General features: G+C 44.0%; 1 protein-coding gene across 2 annotated transcripts; it reads right to left on the bottom strand.

Annotated features, from left to right (window-relative positions):
* Positions 1–174: 174 nt before the first annotated feature.
* rit1 (Ras-like without CAAX 1) lies at positions 175–13,980 on the bottom strand. 2 transcript variants are annotated; one of them, XM_079485346.1, is made up of 6 exons: positions 13,828–13,980; positions 11,605–11,694; positions 10,301–10,357; positions 8,629–8,702; positions 7,824–8,015; positions 175–1,797 (listed from the first exon to the last, which is right to left on the bottom strand). In XM_079485346.1, exons 2-6 carry the CDS (start codon positions 11,684–11,686, stop codon positions 1,567–1,569), a joined length of 636 nt encoding a protein of 211 aa, XP_079341472.1. In that variant the 5' UTR covers positions 11,687–11,694; positions 13,828–13,980; the 3' UTR covers positions 175–1,566. The 2 variants fall into 2 exon arrangements, with proteins under 2 accessions (XP_079341472.1, XP_079341473.1); XM_079485347.1 differs by lacking the exon at positions 13,828–13,980 and adding an exon at positions 11,787–11,879.
* Positions 13,981–15,098: the final 1,118 nt, after the last annotated feature.

Raw genomic sequence — 15,098 nt, 5'->3', positions numbered from 1 at the left:
AAACAAATGTCAAACACCCGGGAAAATAAAGAGTACGTTTATTAAGTAAGATTAATTCCTTATAGCGACAATAATATCTCTTATGCCTTCATTTTTGGCTTCTCGAATAAAAATAGCCACAAGGGGTCGCGATTAAATGAAATGTATATAGCACAATAAAAATCTGATCATGAGATTGATTTGTAAGTGAATTTTATTTGTGAATATTTTATGACAATAAATAGGGAAACGGTCAAACATTAAATCAAAAAATCACACGCACGCACGCGCAGGCACACGCTAAACACACTCCATTCCATGTTTATAAACATACTTACTATAGTAAGTGCACAGCATGTGTAAAAAGTCTATAAACCCATATGCTACATTAAAGATGTACAGGTCTGTCTGTCAATTAATAGAGAATGACTATATATAAAATACCCTGTTGAAAAACGATTTTGTTTAAATCATAATCAAGTGCTGACAATTAACCTGAATATAGATCAGCAATGCTTTCGTCATAATTATATAGTGTATTTCGCAACTACTTGATAAAAAAGATCGCAAAAGACATTCTTGTTGGGTACATTTTACAGTACATGTCAAAAACATGTCCAGCTGTTATTTAAAAGTTTATTTTCCGCATCGTGGCAATTATAATAATTATGTTGCAATGTCTCATTACTGTCATATAAAATGATGACCTTAATGTATCGATGATTTTGCTTGTACTGTATACTGAAATCCTGTGAAGTAACTGAGAATGAAAATCATTCTAAGGAATAATACATTTTGCCCACAGCATAAAATATCTGATCACTTGGTAAAGAAGGAAAACCTTTTCTACTTGTATGATAATAATGTCACAGTGAAAATAATTTGAATAGTCTTAAGAATAACATTTTGTAATACATTTTAATAAGGTGAGATGTCAACCCAAACATTGTTTTGTGAGATTCCACCTCATTCTGATACTAAAACTACTTCCGTGTGTCAAAAGAATACAGCCAGGTTAAAGGAATCATTTACAGTACTCATTACACCAGCAAATAAAGTTAAGATTTAAATTTTTGCTTATTTACATGCCTACAATGCATCTATTCACACATCTTGTTTCCACTTTACAACATGCTTTAAAAAACTTTCAGTTAAGGCTTACTGGCCTTAATGTTCACCAAAATGTTTGCTTCGCACATCTGTGACCTTGTGCATGACATGCCCATCTCTCTTCACTTCAGTCTTTCCATATTCTTTATGACAATTTTGTCATATTAAAATTGTCATATTCATTATTTTCCCTGCCTTTTCATCAGTTATAATGTGACATTCTATCTGACATTCATTCACACAATATACTGCTGTCAAGTTTAATATTTGCTTTCCAAAGTGATAAAGTTAAATTAGCCTACATCCATATGACGATTTTGATGTATGAGATTTGTAGTCTATCTGACATCTAAAATGTGTTTCATTGAAGAAAATCAAATATAAATGATTACAGCGGTAGATGGAACTAGTACAGCTTCAGGTAAGACAGCCATTATGTTAAAGGACACAATATCATGTCACGCTTTTCTCTGTGGCTCAGTGCTTAGACTGTTGTGTCTTGTGGAAGGGGGCTTTAAGGCGACTCCAGAGGGAATGATTACGTCGACTTTTCCTCACACTCCCCTGCACCATCTCTACTTCATGCTGACGGATCTGGCGGACTAGTGCGGCAAACACCTCGTCAATGTAATAACGGAACGCTGCTGAGGTCTCAAAAAACGGGCACTGGAACTCTCTTGCCAGCTGTCTGCCCTCCTCCACTGACACCTGAAAGACAAATATGTTTTAGGGTTTAACAGCATTGCATTGGAAGGTGAGCCTTACAGCCAAGCACAAACATTTCTGGTGATAGCGTTTAAGTACAGGCCAATCAGAGGCATTCAAAGCCACAGTATGTAACATTTTTGCAGTAAAATATCCAAAAATCATGTTAGTCGATACGCTTTCCCCTTCAGTCGGTCTCTCGACGTTGTGAGAGACTGACTGGGGTTTGATCTTGAGAACCTACCTTCTCCGAGATAATTAATTATAAAACGCCAATGGGCTTTGCGAATGGCACGCGCACGCCAGTCTCCGCCCCGTGCATACGGGTATAAAGGAAGATGGCGGCGGTCATTCACTTATCCTTTGTTCTTCAGAACCTGTGTGTAGCTACATGCTACACGCGATACTCGACTTCGAGACTGATTTTTACCTGCTGGATTTACGACGCGGAGCAGCGGACTTCTCCTTTTGGTGGACTTCCCCTGGGCGTTTCGGCAGAAGGCTACAGACCTTAAGAGGTAAGTCCCTCCGGCTACGAGCATGTCTCGCATGTCTCGTATGTCTCGGATGCGACAGACTCATCCCGGAGTCTGACGGCCATGATACCTGCGTCACTTGCTTGGGGCTCAAGCATGCTGAGGCAGGTTTCACTGATTCGGCATGTCCCGTGTGTGCGGACATGGCAATCAGGGTGTCGCGGTCACGGTTGGCTACGTTCTTTTCGAGCGCTGCCACCACCCCGTCTGCTTCCCATGCGTCTTCAGCCGCTGTTTCGGCGCGGTTGATCGCTTTGGCGAGCGGCGGGGGCGATTCGGGGACTCCTATGGATGTTGCTCCGTCAGCTGCATGCTCGCGGACCATCCATACCCCTGCACGCTCACCTGGTTCGTCCCCTACGAGCGGCAGACGGCCGTCTCATAGTGGAAAGACTTCATTTAGGGATGATGACTCCATTTCTGTCGCTGCATCGGACAGCTGCCTGCTGGCATCTGATGCGAAAGACTCCTCTGATCTCCTGTCGTCAGGCAGTCGAGTGCCGGAGGAGACTGACGCTGAGATGTTGGCTATGCTCTCTCGGGCAGCCGAGTGTGGCTCCACCCTCCCGGAAACGCTCGCGGCTGGATGCATGGTTTCTGGGATCGGGGCGTGGCCAAAAACCGCGCCCCGCCCCGGTGCCATTCTTCCCGGAGGTGCATGAAGAGCTCTCCAAGTCCTGGAATGCGCCCTTTTCAGCGCGAATCAGGCAGGAGGGTTCGGCGGCTGTGGCTTCCCTGGATGGAGGAGGGACTAGAGGCTACGTTGACGTTCCCCGGGTGGAGTGTGCAGTCTCGGGCCACTTGTGCCCGCAGACAGCTGCCACTTGGAGGGGTCGACCTAGACTCCCGTCCAGAGCATGTAAGCTCTCTTCGACACTCGTGTCGAGGGCTTACAGTGCTGCTGGACAAGCCGCTTCTGCTCTCCATGCTATGGCGGTCCTCCAGGTCTTTTAGGCGAAAGTCCTGAAGGATTTGGACGGTGGGAAGCCCGACCCAACTCGCATGAGTGAGTTGCGCACTGCCACAGACCTCGAGCTTCGGGCAACGAATGTCCACAATGGTGGTCCAGGAAAGGCATCTGTGGCTTAACCTTGCGCAGATGAGCGACGCCCAGAAGGCGAGCCCCATCTCGCAAGCCGGGCTGTTTGGTGAAACCGTGGAGGACATAGCGCAGCAGTTCTCGGCGGTTCAGAAGCAGACCGAGGCGATCAAACAGATCCTGCCGCGCCGCGACGTGGCTACCAGCAGGTCGTCACGTTCTCGGCCGCAGTCTGCTTCCCAACAGCCCCGCCCTCCCGCGGTGGCAACTCCGGTTCCAGGACCCTCCCATAGGACGACCCACCAGAGACGTCGAGCCCCGCGGAAGAAGGCATCTGTTCCCCGTCAGCAGTCCGCCTTTTCAGGGCCCGGCACCCACATACCACAGGTTTTTTCCAAACTAGTGGAGGCTGCTTTAGCTCCTCTCAGGGAGCAAGGCGTGCGAGTGCTAAACTATCTCGACGACTGGCTTGTCTTGGCACACTCGCGAGATGTGTTGTGCACGCACAGGGACCTTGTGCTTCGGCACCTAGACCGTCTAGGCCTCCGGGTCAACCAGGAGAAGAGCAAGCTCTCCCCCGCGCAGAGCACCTCTTACCTAGGCATGGAACTAGACTCTGTCCGTATGACAGCACGTCTCACCAACGAGCGTGCACAGTCAGTGCTGCGCTGTCTGATGTTGTTCAGTCAGAATCCCTCGACGCCGCTGAAGAACTTTCAGAGGCTCCTGGGGCACATGGCGTCCTCGACGGGGGTAATCCCCCTCGGGGTGGTGAACATGCGGCCGCTTCAGCACTGGCTACAAAGTCGGGTTCCCTGGACGGCGTGGCACGCCGGCACCAGGCGGATTACGGTAACGCCTCAGTGCCTTCGCACTCTCTTACCCTGGTCAGACTTGACCTTTCTCCAAGCGGGGGTTCCACTCGGACAGGTTTCGAGGCGTGTCGTGGTAACGACAGACGCCTCCCTGCAAGGGTGGGGTGCGGTGTGCAACGGGCACGCAGTATCGGGTCACTGGACGGGTCCCCGACTGCGGTGGCATATCAACTGCCTAGAGTTGCTAGCAGTCCATCTGGCACTGAGGAGGCTCCAGCCCCTCGTGCAGGACAAACACGTGCTAGTCCGGTCGGACAGCACGACTGCCGTGGCGTACCTCAATCACCAGGGCGGCATACACTCACGGCAGTTGTCGCAACTCGCCCGACGCCTCCTCCTCTGGAGTCAGCAGGTGACCAAGTCCCTGCGGGCCACGTTTCTCCCGGGCTACCTGAACCAGACAGCCGATGCGCTCTCTCGCCAAGGCACTCCCCGCGGAGAGTGGCGGCTCCATCCCCGCGCAGTCCAGCTCTTATGGGAGCGGTTCGGTCAAGCACAGGTGGACCTGTTTGCCTGCCCGTACTCCACCCATTGCCCGCTCTGGTACTCCCTGACCGAGGGTCCCCTCGGCACGGATGCCCTAGCACACAGCTGGCCGCGGGACAAGCGGCAGTATGCCTTCCCCCTAGTAAGCCTCCTTGCACAGGTCCTGTGCAAGGTCAGGGAAGAGGGGCATCAGGTTCTGGTAGTGGCGCCATACTGGCCCAACCAGACCTGGCTCTCGGATCTGGTAGATCTGACGACAGCCCCCCCCTGGCCCATTCCCCTGACGAAGGACCTGTTGTCGCAGGGGAAGGGCACGGTTTGGCACCCCAACCCAGGCCTCTGGAATCTCCATGCCTGGCCCCTGGACGGGACGAAGAGACCTTAAGGGGCTTGTCGGTAGCAGTCCGGGAGACTGTCCTGCCACTAGGCGGTTGTACGCTTATAAGTGGCGCCTCTTTTCGTCCTGGTGTTCTCCCAGGGAGGAGAACCCACGGAATTGCCCGATCGGGTCGGTGCTGGCCTTTTTACAGCAGAGACTTGAGAGTAATCTCTCCCCTTCCACTCTGAGAGTGTATGTTACAGCAGAGACTTGAGAGTAATCTCTCCCCTTCCACTCTGAGAGTGTATGTTGCTTCTATTGCCGCACATCACGATCTCGTGGAGGGTAAGTCTCTCGGTCAGCACGACTTGGTCACCAGGTTCCTCAAGGGCGCGAGAAGGGTGAATCCACCTCGACCGCGCTCTGTACCATCTTGGGACCTTAACGTGGTCCTACAGGGCCTTGGTACGGCCCTGTTTGAGCCCCTCGGAGTTGCCAGTCTCCCTCATCTGTCGATGAAAGCTGCACTCCTGACGGCGCTCGCCTCCATCAAGAGGGTGGGGGACCTACAGGCATTTTCCGTGTCCCAAGGGTGCCTAGAGTTTTGGCCCGGCGATTCTCACGTTGTCTTGAGACCCCGGCCTGGTTACGTGCCCAAGGTTCCCACCACTCCCTTCCGGGACCAGGTGGTGAACCTGCAGGTGCTCCCCTCAGGGGAGGAAGACCCAACCTCTAGTGTGTTGTGTCCAGTACGCGCGCTGCGCCTCTATCTGGACCGCACACGGAGCCTAAGAAGCTCCGAGCAGCTCTTTGTCTGTTACGGAGGACAGCACCCGGGGGGGGGCTGTCTCCAAACAGAGATTGGCGCACTGGATTGTGGATGCCATCACGCTGGCATACCATTCCCAAAATCGCCCGTGCCCGCTTGCAGTGAGGGCCCACTCCACTCGGAGTGTGGCCTCCTCGTGGGCACTGGCACAAGGCGCCTCTCTGGCAGACATCTGCAGTGCTGCGGGTTGGGCTACGCCCAGTCCCTTCGCAAGGTTTTACAATCTTCGCGTGGAACCAGTTGCAGCCCATGTCCTCAACGCCCCCGGCGAATAGGACGGAGTCCTGGTTTGGGCATTCGCCTGCGAAAGCGCCTTCTCCCCTCACCAGGTGAGACTAGTGCGCTATTTTAGCCTCCCGACTTTCCTCTCTCGGGTGAAGTATAGGCCTTCCATCCATCACTAAGCATGGCACTTGGTAACAGACTGAGCGGAGCCGTCTGTTAGAACCAGGTCCATTATAGGTAGAGTCATCCCTGCTCAGGCAGACCCCTATATTAGGACTAGTGCCCCATACGTAGTGACTCCCCTCTGGGTCGTCCCGTGTGTTGAATTCCTCACTCAGGATTTCCCGATTGGTGAATCTGTGACCTCCCCACCTGGATTGTCCCCCTATTCGGGCTAACACCTTTCCGCATGTTGTTCTCCCCGCCGGGGAGACCATGTTAATGTCTCCACATGTAACCTCCCCTACGGGTAGGATGTGGCCTCCGTAACACACTCTTCTAAGAGGAGAGCAGTGTTTCCCCAGTGTTCGGCTCTGGACAGCTCCTCGCTACTAGAGGCGTACGCCACTGTCCGTGAGGCCTTCAGTAGAGGCTTCTCAGTATGACCAATACTATGTAGCTGGAAGATTACGTCTCGCGGTAGCACTCTTGTGACTCGCTAGCCCAGTCAGGGTCGCTCCGCTAGAGGTCGTGATATCGGTGCAAGCGCTGTGGCGTTTAAGATTGATCCCCAGTCAGTCTCTCACAACGTCAAGAGACCGACTGAAGGGGAACGTCTCGGTTACGTCCATATCCTCCGTTCCCTGATGGAGGGAACGAGACGTTGTGACTTCATGCCACAACGCTGCACCGAATCACTGCAGTGAACGGGAGTGCCCTCTCAGGTTCCTCAGTACAAAGGGTAAGTGAATGACCGCCGCCATCTTCCTTTATACCCGTATGCACGGGGCGGAGACTGGCGTGCGCGTGCCATTCGCCAAGCCCATTGGCGTTTTATAATTAATTATCTCGGAGAAGGTAGGTTCTCAAGATCAAACCCCAGTCAGTCTCTCCCTCCATCAGGGAACGGAGGTTACAGACGTAACCGAGACGTTCTCCAATTCAAAGTGTTACAGACCCTTACATCTCCCTATAATAACACAATCTCTGGCGTTACCCTCGGTTACCCTTTTACTGGCGATGAAACCATGACAACACAGTCTCGTGGACAAATGTGAAAGTATTAGTTTGTGTAATCTATCAAGCAACTATTTTGTATCACGCAGTCGTTATGGAACACAATTATTACAAGTATAACTAGTTAACTCCCGTTAACGTAGGAATCAACCAAATGTCCCAAGAAGAGTGATATCATATTGGATCAATAATAATGTTTTTAGATGCCACTAAGAGTATCATTTTGAAAGCTTGTTTTACTAATGCATAAAGCTGCAAAAATAATAATTAGAACAAATAATCAATAGAACAAAGACAATAGAACCCATTAAGAACAAGACGTTTTTAACAATTATATTATAAAGGGCAATAATAATACATAGCAATTATTTTTGTTTTAATTTTGCATAAAATAAAACTACTGAAAAATAAAATGATAAAATTAAAAGATGTTCACAGTTAAATATGTGTCCAGCCCAAGTGAATTCAAATATAAAATTCCAAAAGCCATGAACGGAATATTTGTATTTACACTTGCATGAATATTAACAGGTTAGGATTTTACCTGTCTTAGATGGGCCAGGTCAGACTTGTTTCCTACCAGTACAACTGGCGTGTCGACTGTGCGTCGCACCCGGTAAATCAGCTGCTTAAACTGCCGAGCCTCTTGGAAACTGCGACGGTCTGTGATGGAGTAAGAGATGATGAAACCTTCACCTGCTCGCATGTACTGATCGCGCATTGCTGTGAACTCTGCCTGGTTCAAAACAAACATATCAGTCAAATTTTTTTATCACTTTGTTCTTAACTCATAAAGTTGTTTTTCTTTCATGGGATACAAAAAAAGATGTTAAAACAGCCTAAAATACCCTCACAAATGCTATAAGTTTAGCCTGTAAGACAATAACTAGCGACCAAAATAAAAGCTCTTTTGAACTGGGCCAGTATGCAGCCACCTTGAAAGCATCTAAAACACTGTAGAGTAAGCATCTAAATTGGGGTCCTTAACTCTGATCCAACTCTTAATCCAGGTTGAAGCTCATCTCTCGAGGTCCCCGTTTTTTCAAGATCAAACCTGGATTAAACACACCTCTCTGTAGTACGCAACTCTGTAGTAATCCAGAAGACTTTGATTGGCTTGTTCGATTAGGGTTGGCGCAAACTAAGGCATAGTCCTGGTTTAAACTAAGCCTTGTGTGTGAAATCAGGCAACAGAAAACATGCCCAGAACTAATCAAAATACCTTAGAAAAAGCATAGCAAGCCATAACCTATGGTACCTAAGCATGAGTTTACTGCAGTTACCTAACTGTAAATCTGTTTGTACCGTTGTTTTGTTTTCCTTGTGTCTATGGTAATCACACTACCTACCTGCCCTGCTGTATCCAAGATGTCCAGGTTTGCTGGCTCATCATCTATGCGGATCTGTGTTTTATAAGCATCCTCTAGAAACATTAGACACATGTGAGCAGAGATCACAATTACACTAGAGAGCAATTTACTTACATAACAAAATAGTATTAAGATAAATAGACCTTAGTTGTGGTTACCTAAATATCATATACTGTAAACATGTCTAAGACATCTGTACATTTCCATGTGGATTGTGACAAAACTTACTTTGCATTGCTAAAAGAAATTTGATGTAATGACAAAAAATATTATGGCAAATACATAAGAAAAACAATGACATCTGTTTATCTGCCATAGGCCAGACACACACGTAGTACCGCCCTAAACATAAATATGTTGAAACCTCAGGCTATTCAAACAAAAGAGCAGGGGTCAACATGCTTGGTTCTGGAGGGCCGGTGTCCTGCCGAGTTTAGGTCGAACTCTAATCAAACACACCTGAACCAGCTAATTTAGGTCCTTCTAGGCATAAGCCATTTCTCAATATGCCTTCTCCAGCGGTTTTGTGTCCTCGTGTTCTCACTCTACGTCATCAATAACCGTCAAAGTCCGGTTCCAATACTCAAGAAAACAAAAACGCATGAAAGTACCCGGAAGTGCTCTCGATATCAAGGATGCATCGAACGCAGCCTTGCGTGCGTATAGAACCAGCTTGAAGTCCTAGAAGACACTGGGATAGTCCCATCCATCCATCCAAGTTTGTCCTTCCGAGGCTGCATCGCAAGACTGGTTTCCACGAGAACACAAGTCCGTACTTTGTGTTCTTGGAAAAGTCCACAGGACACTTGCGCTGCATTCAAAATCGCATACTGTGACAGTACGTACTAAATTTAAATAAGTACCTACATATCGGCCGTTAAAACAGTACGTTCTATATTGTATGAGTGGGTGAAGTATGAATACATTTCGGGCATACTGCTCCGCCATGTTTTTGGTAATGTGACCCGTATGCCCGTTGACCTATGACTTTTTAACAACAACCTATATGTGAGCGTTTATAAAAACATAATTTATTCACGATAAATTCATTTATAGGCACTTACATTAAAAACAGACGTCCGCCTTAAAGTTTTCTGCTATATTTATTTGATTTACTTTTGAAATTTGACCGTTGCTCAGCTCCCATGGCATCAAGGGATAGAAAAGTGTCCATCCGATCCACACTCACAAATCTCGGCGTAATTAGAAGACCATCCAGGTATTTCTCGCCTACAGTTTTTTTGCATACTGAGGTTTCCAACAACTTCTCATGACTGATACAAATTTTTGCCTACTAAATAGTATAGAAGTAAGTGATGTCGGACGCAGCATTGGCCTCAAGGACCGAGTTTGGGGACCCGTGCAATAGAGAAATGTTCTGATATCACCAGAGCCTCAGTGTTGACAGTTCTTGAGGAAATCAACCCACAAAAGGCCTACTTATTGCTGAGCAATAAATCTATATAGACGATTTTAAGACTGAATATGCATCACAATAGAGGCTTCATCCCTGGCTAAGGGCCACATTCATGTCACCCTAAATTCAAGATTATCTGTATATCTGAAGTCACAAAAAAAGCAATGCACTATAACAGTCAAGAATTTTTGTAGGAAAGTTAAGAAGGTCTCGTCCTGTTTCTTTTTTTCTTACCGATAGTCGGGTCATGATCCTCTGGAAATCTGTGACTTATAAACTGCATGATGATGGCTAGGAGCAGAAGAGAGAAACACAGCTCTTACATGATCCTAGCATTATTAAACTCAACAAGAGCAGTGTAAACATCTCCCCGTCACATAAAATCCTCCCTTCTCCCTTTTCATGTTGACACTCCCTGCTGTCAGCATGTATTTGCTCCCTGCTCTGTTCCCATGGAGACAGTGATATAAAGAGAGTATCAGTCACCCTAAAGAACCTTCTGCAGTGTACTCTTAAACAATGTGACCAAAGCTTGCGTATCATCTTTACCAGGTGACCTCATCTTATCTCCTTGGCAACAGACTCCATGAGGGAATGAAGGCTGCTAGGTACCTGTGCCTTCAATTCGACAGACTAAGCGCTGAGCCAACACCCACACTTTTATTGTCTGCCTGACTGTACATGTAAGACTCTGGCACCAGCCCTCTGTCTGACCACAATAATACACTGTAGCGAAAGAGACTGTACTACAATAATCGGATGAACGATCAGGATCAGGAGATAATTACAAAATTTCAATACACACAGAAAATATCTTGTATATCTATAAGATATTTTACATAGGGATGCACGATAAATTATCGGCCGATAAATGGTCATTTTAATGTTATCGTATCAGCCGATAATAAAATTTAGGCCAATATATAATTGCTGATAACATCATAAATAATTCCCTCTGCTTAAGCTTCTTCAGCTGCACGCTCCTCACAGTTACTGTCGTGATCATTCACTTACTGCTATTAGCAAAACATGGTTGATGTAGGTACAATATGTAGATACAGTAATTAAGAATGTGTAAATTATAGGAAAAAAAGCATTTTGTTTGAATCAGACTGTTTTCTACCTAGAGACCTGTTAGAAAAGTGGCTATTAAGAATTTTTTTCTGGGTTGCTCTGGAAGAACATCTATAAGTTTTTTATTAAATAAAAAATATATCAGAAAGTTTGAAGGTTAAAGTATTGTTAACTGGTGTAAAGTAGGCTTGGCACATGATTTTCAGGGGAAAAAGAGAACTTATGGTAAACTTGTTTTCTGCAGTGAATGTTTTCAAATAAAAGCAGTCTTAGGGAATTTTAAATTACTATTTCTATACTGTATTTATTCAGAGTTAATCATGGCAACAGTAAATTTTTCCTTCTCTCCTTTGTCCCGAAATATCAATGTATTGTGTGTGTGTGTGTGTGTGTGTGTGTGCGCGCATGTGGTTGCATGTATGCAGGTGTTTCTTAAGATAGAGATAAATAACAATGTTACTCACCACTTTTGCCCACACCCCCCTCTCCTAACATCACCAATTTGTACTCGCGGGAGTGACCCACTGTACCCCGCAAGGACTCCATCCAAATAACTGAAACACACGCACCATAAAAATAGCAATTAACAATATTTCAGTATATACCTCTCATTTCAAGGGCTCACTCCTGAATGCCTGTCCATTACAGAAAATGCTCTTTGTTCCCACATTGTGACTGCACCCATAAAAATTCTGTGTCGCTGCTGTATTTGACACCAGAGCTTCAGTTTGATGAAAGAGGAAGTGAGTCATTTTGTCAAGCTATTCATGTGAAAAAGCGAAGTATCCACTGGGTGGGTGTTGCTTTAACCACCGTCAATAATAGATTATCTGCCAGCGTCCCATCGCCTGATGTATTTTCCACTGTCATTGCATGCGACTCTGCATTAGCTGGCCAGCTATGTAATTTTTTACAACATTTACAACATGAGCACTGCTGATTTTCCTCTGATTTGAGCAGATACAATAAGACTATAAAATGCCAGAGTGTCCAATAAGTTAATATATTTGTAACCTTATCATTTATTTTCAACTATAAAACAACAGGTCTGTACCATTCCAAAATGACACAACAACAAATCATAGCTCCGGTTTCACAGGCAAGGCTTAGGTTAGCCTTAGTTAAAATACAATTTTTAAGGGTGCGTTCATATTTTTCTTTTGGTTATTTTGGTCCGGATCAAAAACAATCAAATAAATGTAGTCCTGCTTCGCGAAGCATTCAGACTGGCTTTTTAACAGCGAACCTAACAGCTTACATGTAAAGTCGCAACATGATTGGACAGCTTTTATGATTTATATTTTAAAACAGAACTTACCAGACATCCAAACTCATTCACAGTACACAAATAAACCGCACTAAGAGAGCAGTCGCACCAGAGTTCGTTTTAATCGTACCAAACATGCCATATGTGAACATGCCATAGTCACAAAAATGCCTTAGAAAAACAATAATACTGTGCATCTTGAGACAAAATGGCACTGATATATTTTTTATGAAAGATATTTAGTTAAGACGGAAACATTCATCTGGTGTACTAGCCTTAGTATAGTATAGAGTCAAATACTCATTAAAGCTATTGGACACACTTATAAGCCTGGGTTAAAAGTAAAGTTCACCAAAAATGATCATTATGCCATCATTTACTCATCGTCTTGTCATTTCACACTTGTGAGTTTTAAGCACAAAGAGTAACTCCCTGTGCCTTTTCCCGCTTGAAATTTTTAACTCAGGTTTGTTTATGCAATATAAACCCTAATTGAAATTACATCAATCACCCAGGTAAAACTGGTTAGAGAACAAATATATTAAAGGAACAGTTGGCCCAAAATTGAAAATGCTGTCATCATTCAAATCTGTATACATTTCTGTTATGATGAACACAGAGAAAGATATTTGGAAGAATGCTAATAACCAAACAGTTCTCTGACCCCATTGACTACCAATATGTTTTATTCTGTTGAACACAAAAGAAGATATTTTAAAGAATCCAGGACAGCACTTTTGACTATCCTTGTCATTTTTCCTGTATTGTCAATGGGATCCAAGATCTCAATATCTTTCTCTGTGTTTAACCAAACCAAAAAAAGTATACAGGTTTGGAACAACTATAGAGTGAGTAATTCATAACAGAATTTAATTTGGATGAGTTTATTACCGCATTTACTTGTAACAATTTTGTACAGTTTGTGGTGTATGTCGGCATCTATGGTTACCGGGTTTTCTAAAGAGAACGTTTCTTATCCTATTGTTACTCATTAAACCCGACCTAACGTTGGCTATTATTATGTCGAGTTCGGGGTGAAATGTCTGAAGGAACAAGACCTGTGTGACACAGTTCAATATTTAATAACTTAAAGACACGCAACGAGTTGAATACGACAGCACGGCAAAAATATTTTACACATTTTGTAAATTCTTTAAACGAACTAGTGTTCATAAACACCCAGCGAAAGTTTCGACGGCTATTGAATCTTTTTGAAAGACACCTACTTAGCCCAAGGTGTTCGTCGAAGTTAATGAGTAAACTTGTATATGTAACTTGTTTTATGCATTAAAACAAAGGCCCAAGTCTTCTACCAAACATGTAAAACAGAGTAGGTTTCGTTACAGTATTTTCGCTTTAAAAGTGTTCTGTAGATGCTGAAACTACGGTTAGATACAGACTGTATTGTTTTCTGTCTTACCTGTGTCACAAGATATATGTCTCCATTGTAGCGTTTGTATCGATGCAAATAATGTTTAAATATTTAATGTTAGAAAATTCCTGCTATACAATTCTCACTGTAAACACAAAGTACCCGTCAGAAGAACCGCGCGTATGGGTCCTAGAGCCCGCAGAATTAGATCGCCATCCGTGACCAGTTGCCCAACTAAACCAAACAAAATGTATATATTTGTATTTTATGTGTTTTATTTCAGTCCCCATGAAACCAAAGCTAGGTTTTTTTAGAATGAGATTGTTAGTGTCGAGATTACCTACTGTCCTTTAAAACAAACGAAAAATGCACATTTAGATATGAAAAGTTTATTTGCAAAAACATAAATCGTTACCCTTGTTTATTGTGTTTTATTGTGTTAGTTAGCTGTAAGTTAGTTTTTTTTTTGTTATAATTCAAATATTTGCGGTAATACGCTAATTTGTGTTGATATTAATAATTATAAATCCGACCCAAAAGCAACCCAACTAGTCAAAACAATCCAACTGCAGTTTGATTGATATTACTTGGAATGCCCAATAAAACATATAAAAAACATTAAAACTGAGTTATCTGTTTTCAAATGAACTTTTCATATAGATTTTAAAGCTAATCTATGCATACTTATTCTACATCATTCTGTTCACAATTCTTTATATGGTGAATGGCACATAAAATCAGTCATAACTTCTTTTTTTATAATTAAATTTTATAATACAGTTCAGTATATGCACACCACATTAAATGAATTACAAAATATAAGTTTAGTCTACATGAGTAAGAAAGTCATAAATATACATGTTTTAGAAGTTTTATATATTATTTATATTATATTGAGTTCAGTCAACTTATTAGGGTTTTATATAATTTGAAACAACTTTTAAGTAAAAAGTATATATACATACTTTGTTAACTCAAATATTTGTTTATAAATAAGTAAATAAGATGATTGAACATAAATAAGCTTTACCACATACTGAATAGGCCTAGCTCATGTTGAATTTTCCATAACTGCCTCAGTTTCAGACTCTTACATAGACAAGGTAAACTTTTTTTAAGTTTCAAGTGGCTTTTATTGTCATTTCAACAATATAGCAGAGTACACAGTGAAACGAAACATCGTTCCCCCAGGACCAAGGTGCTCTACATACTTAAGACAATCACACTACATAAAGTGCACATGCAAATCTGTGCAAGTACAACATATTGTGCAAAAAACAGACATTTAGTGCAAATCGTGACACAAATAAACCACAGCA

This window comes from Barbatula barbatula (genome assembly GCF_947034865.1).
Source record: "Barbatula barbatula genome assembly, chromosome: 21".
Lineage (NCBI taxonomy): Eukaryota > Metazoa > Chordata > Actinopteri > Cypriniformes > Nemacheilidae > Barbatula > Barbatula barbatula.
This window is presented reverse-complemented; position numbering and strand designations above follow the sequence as displayed.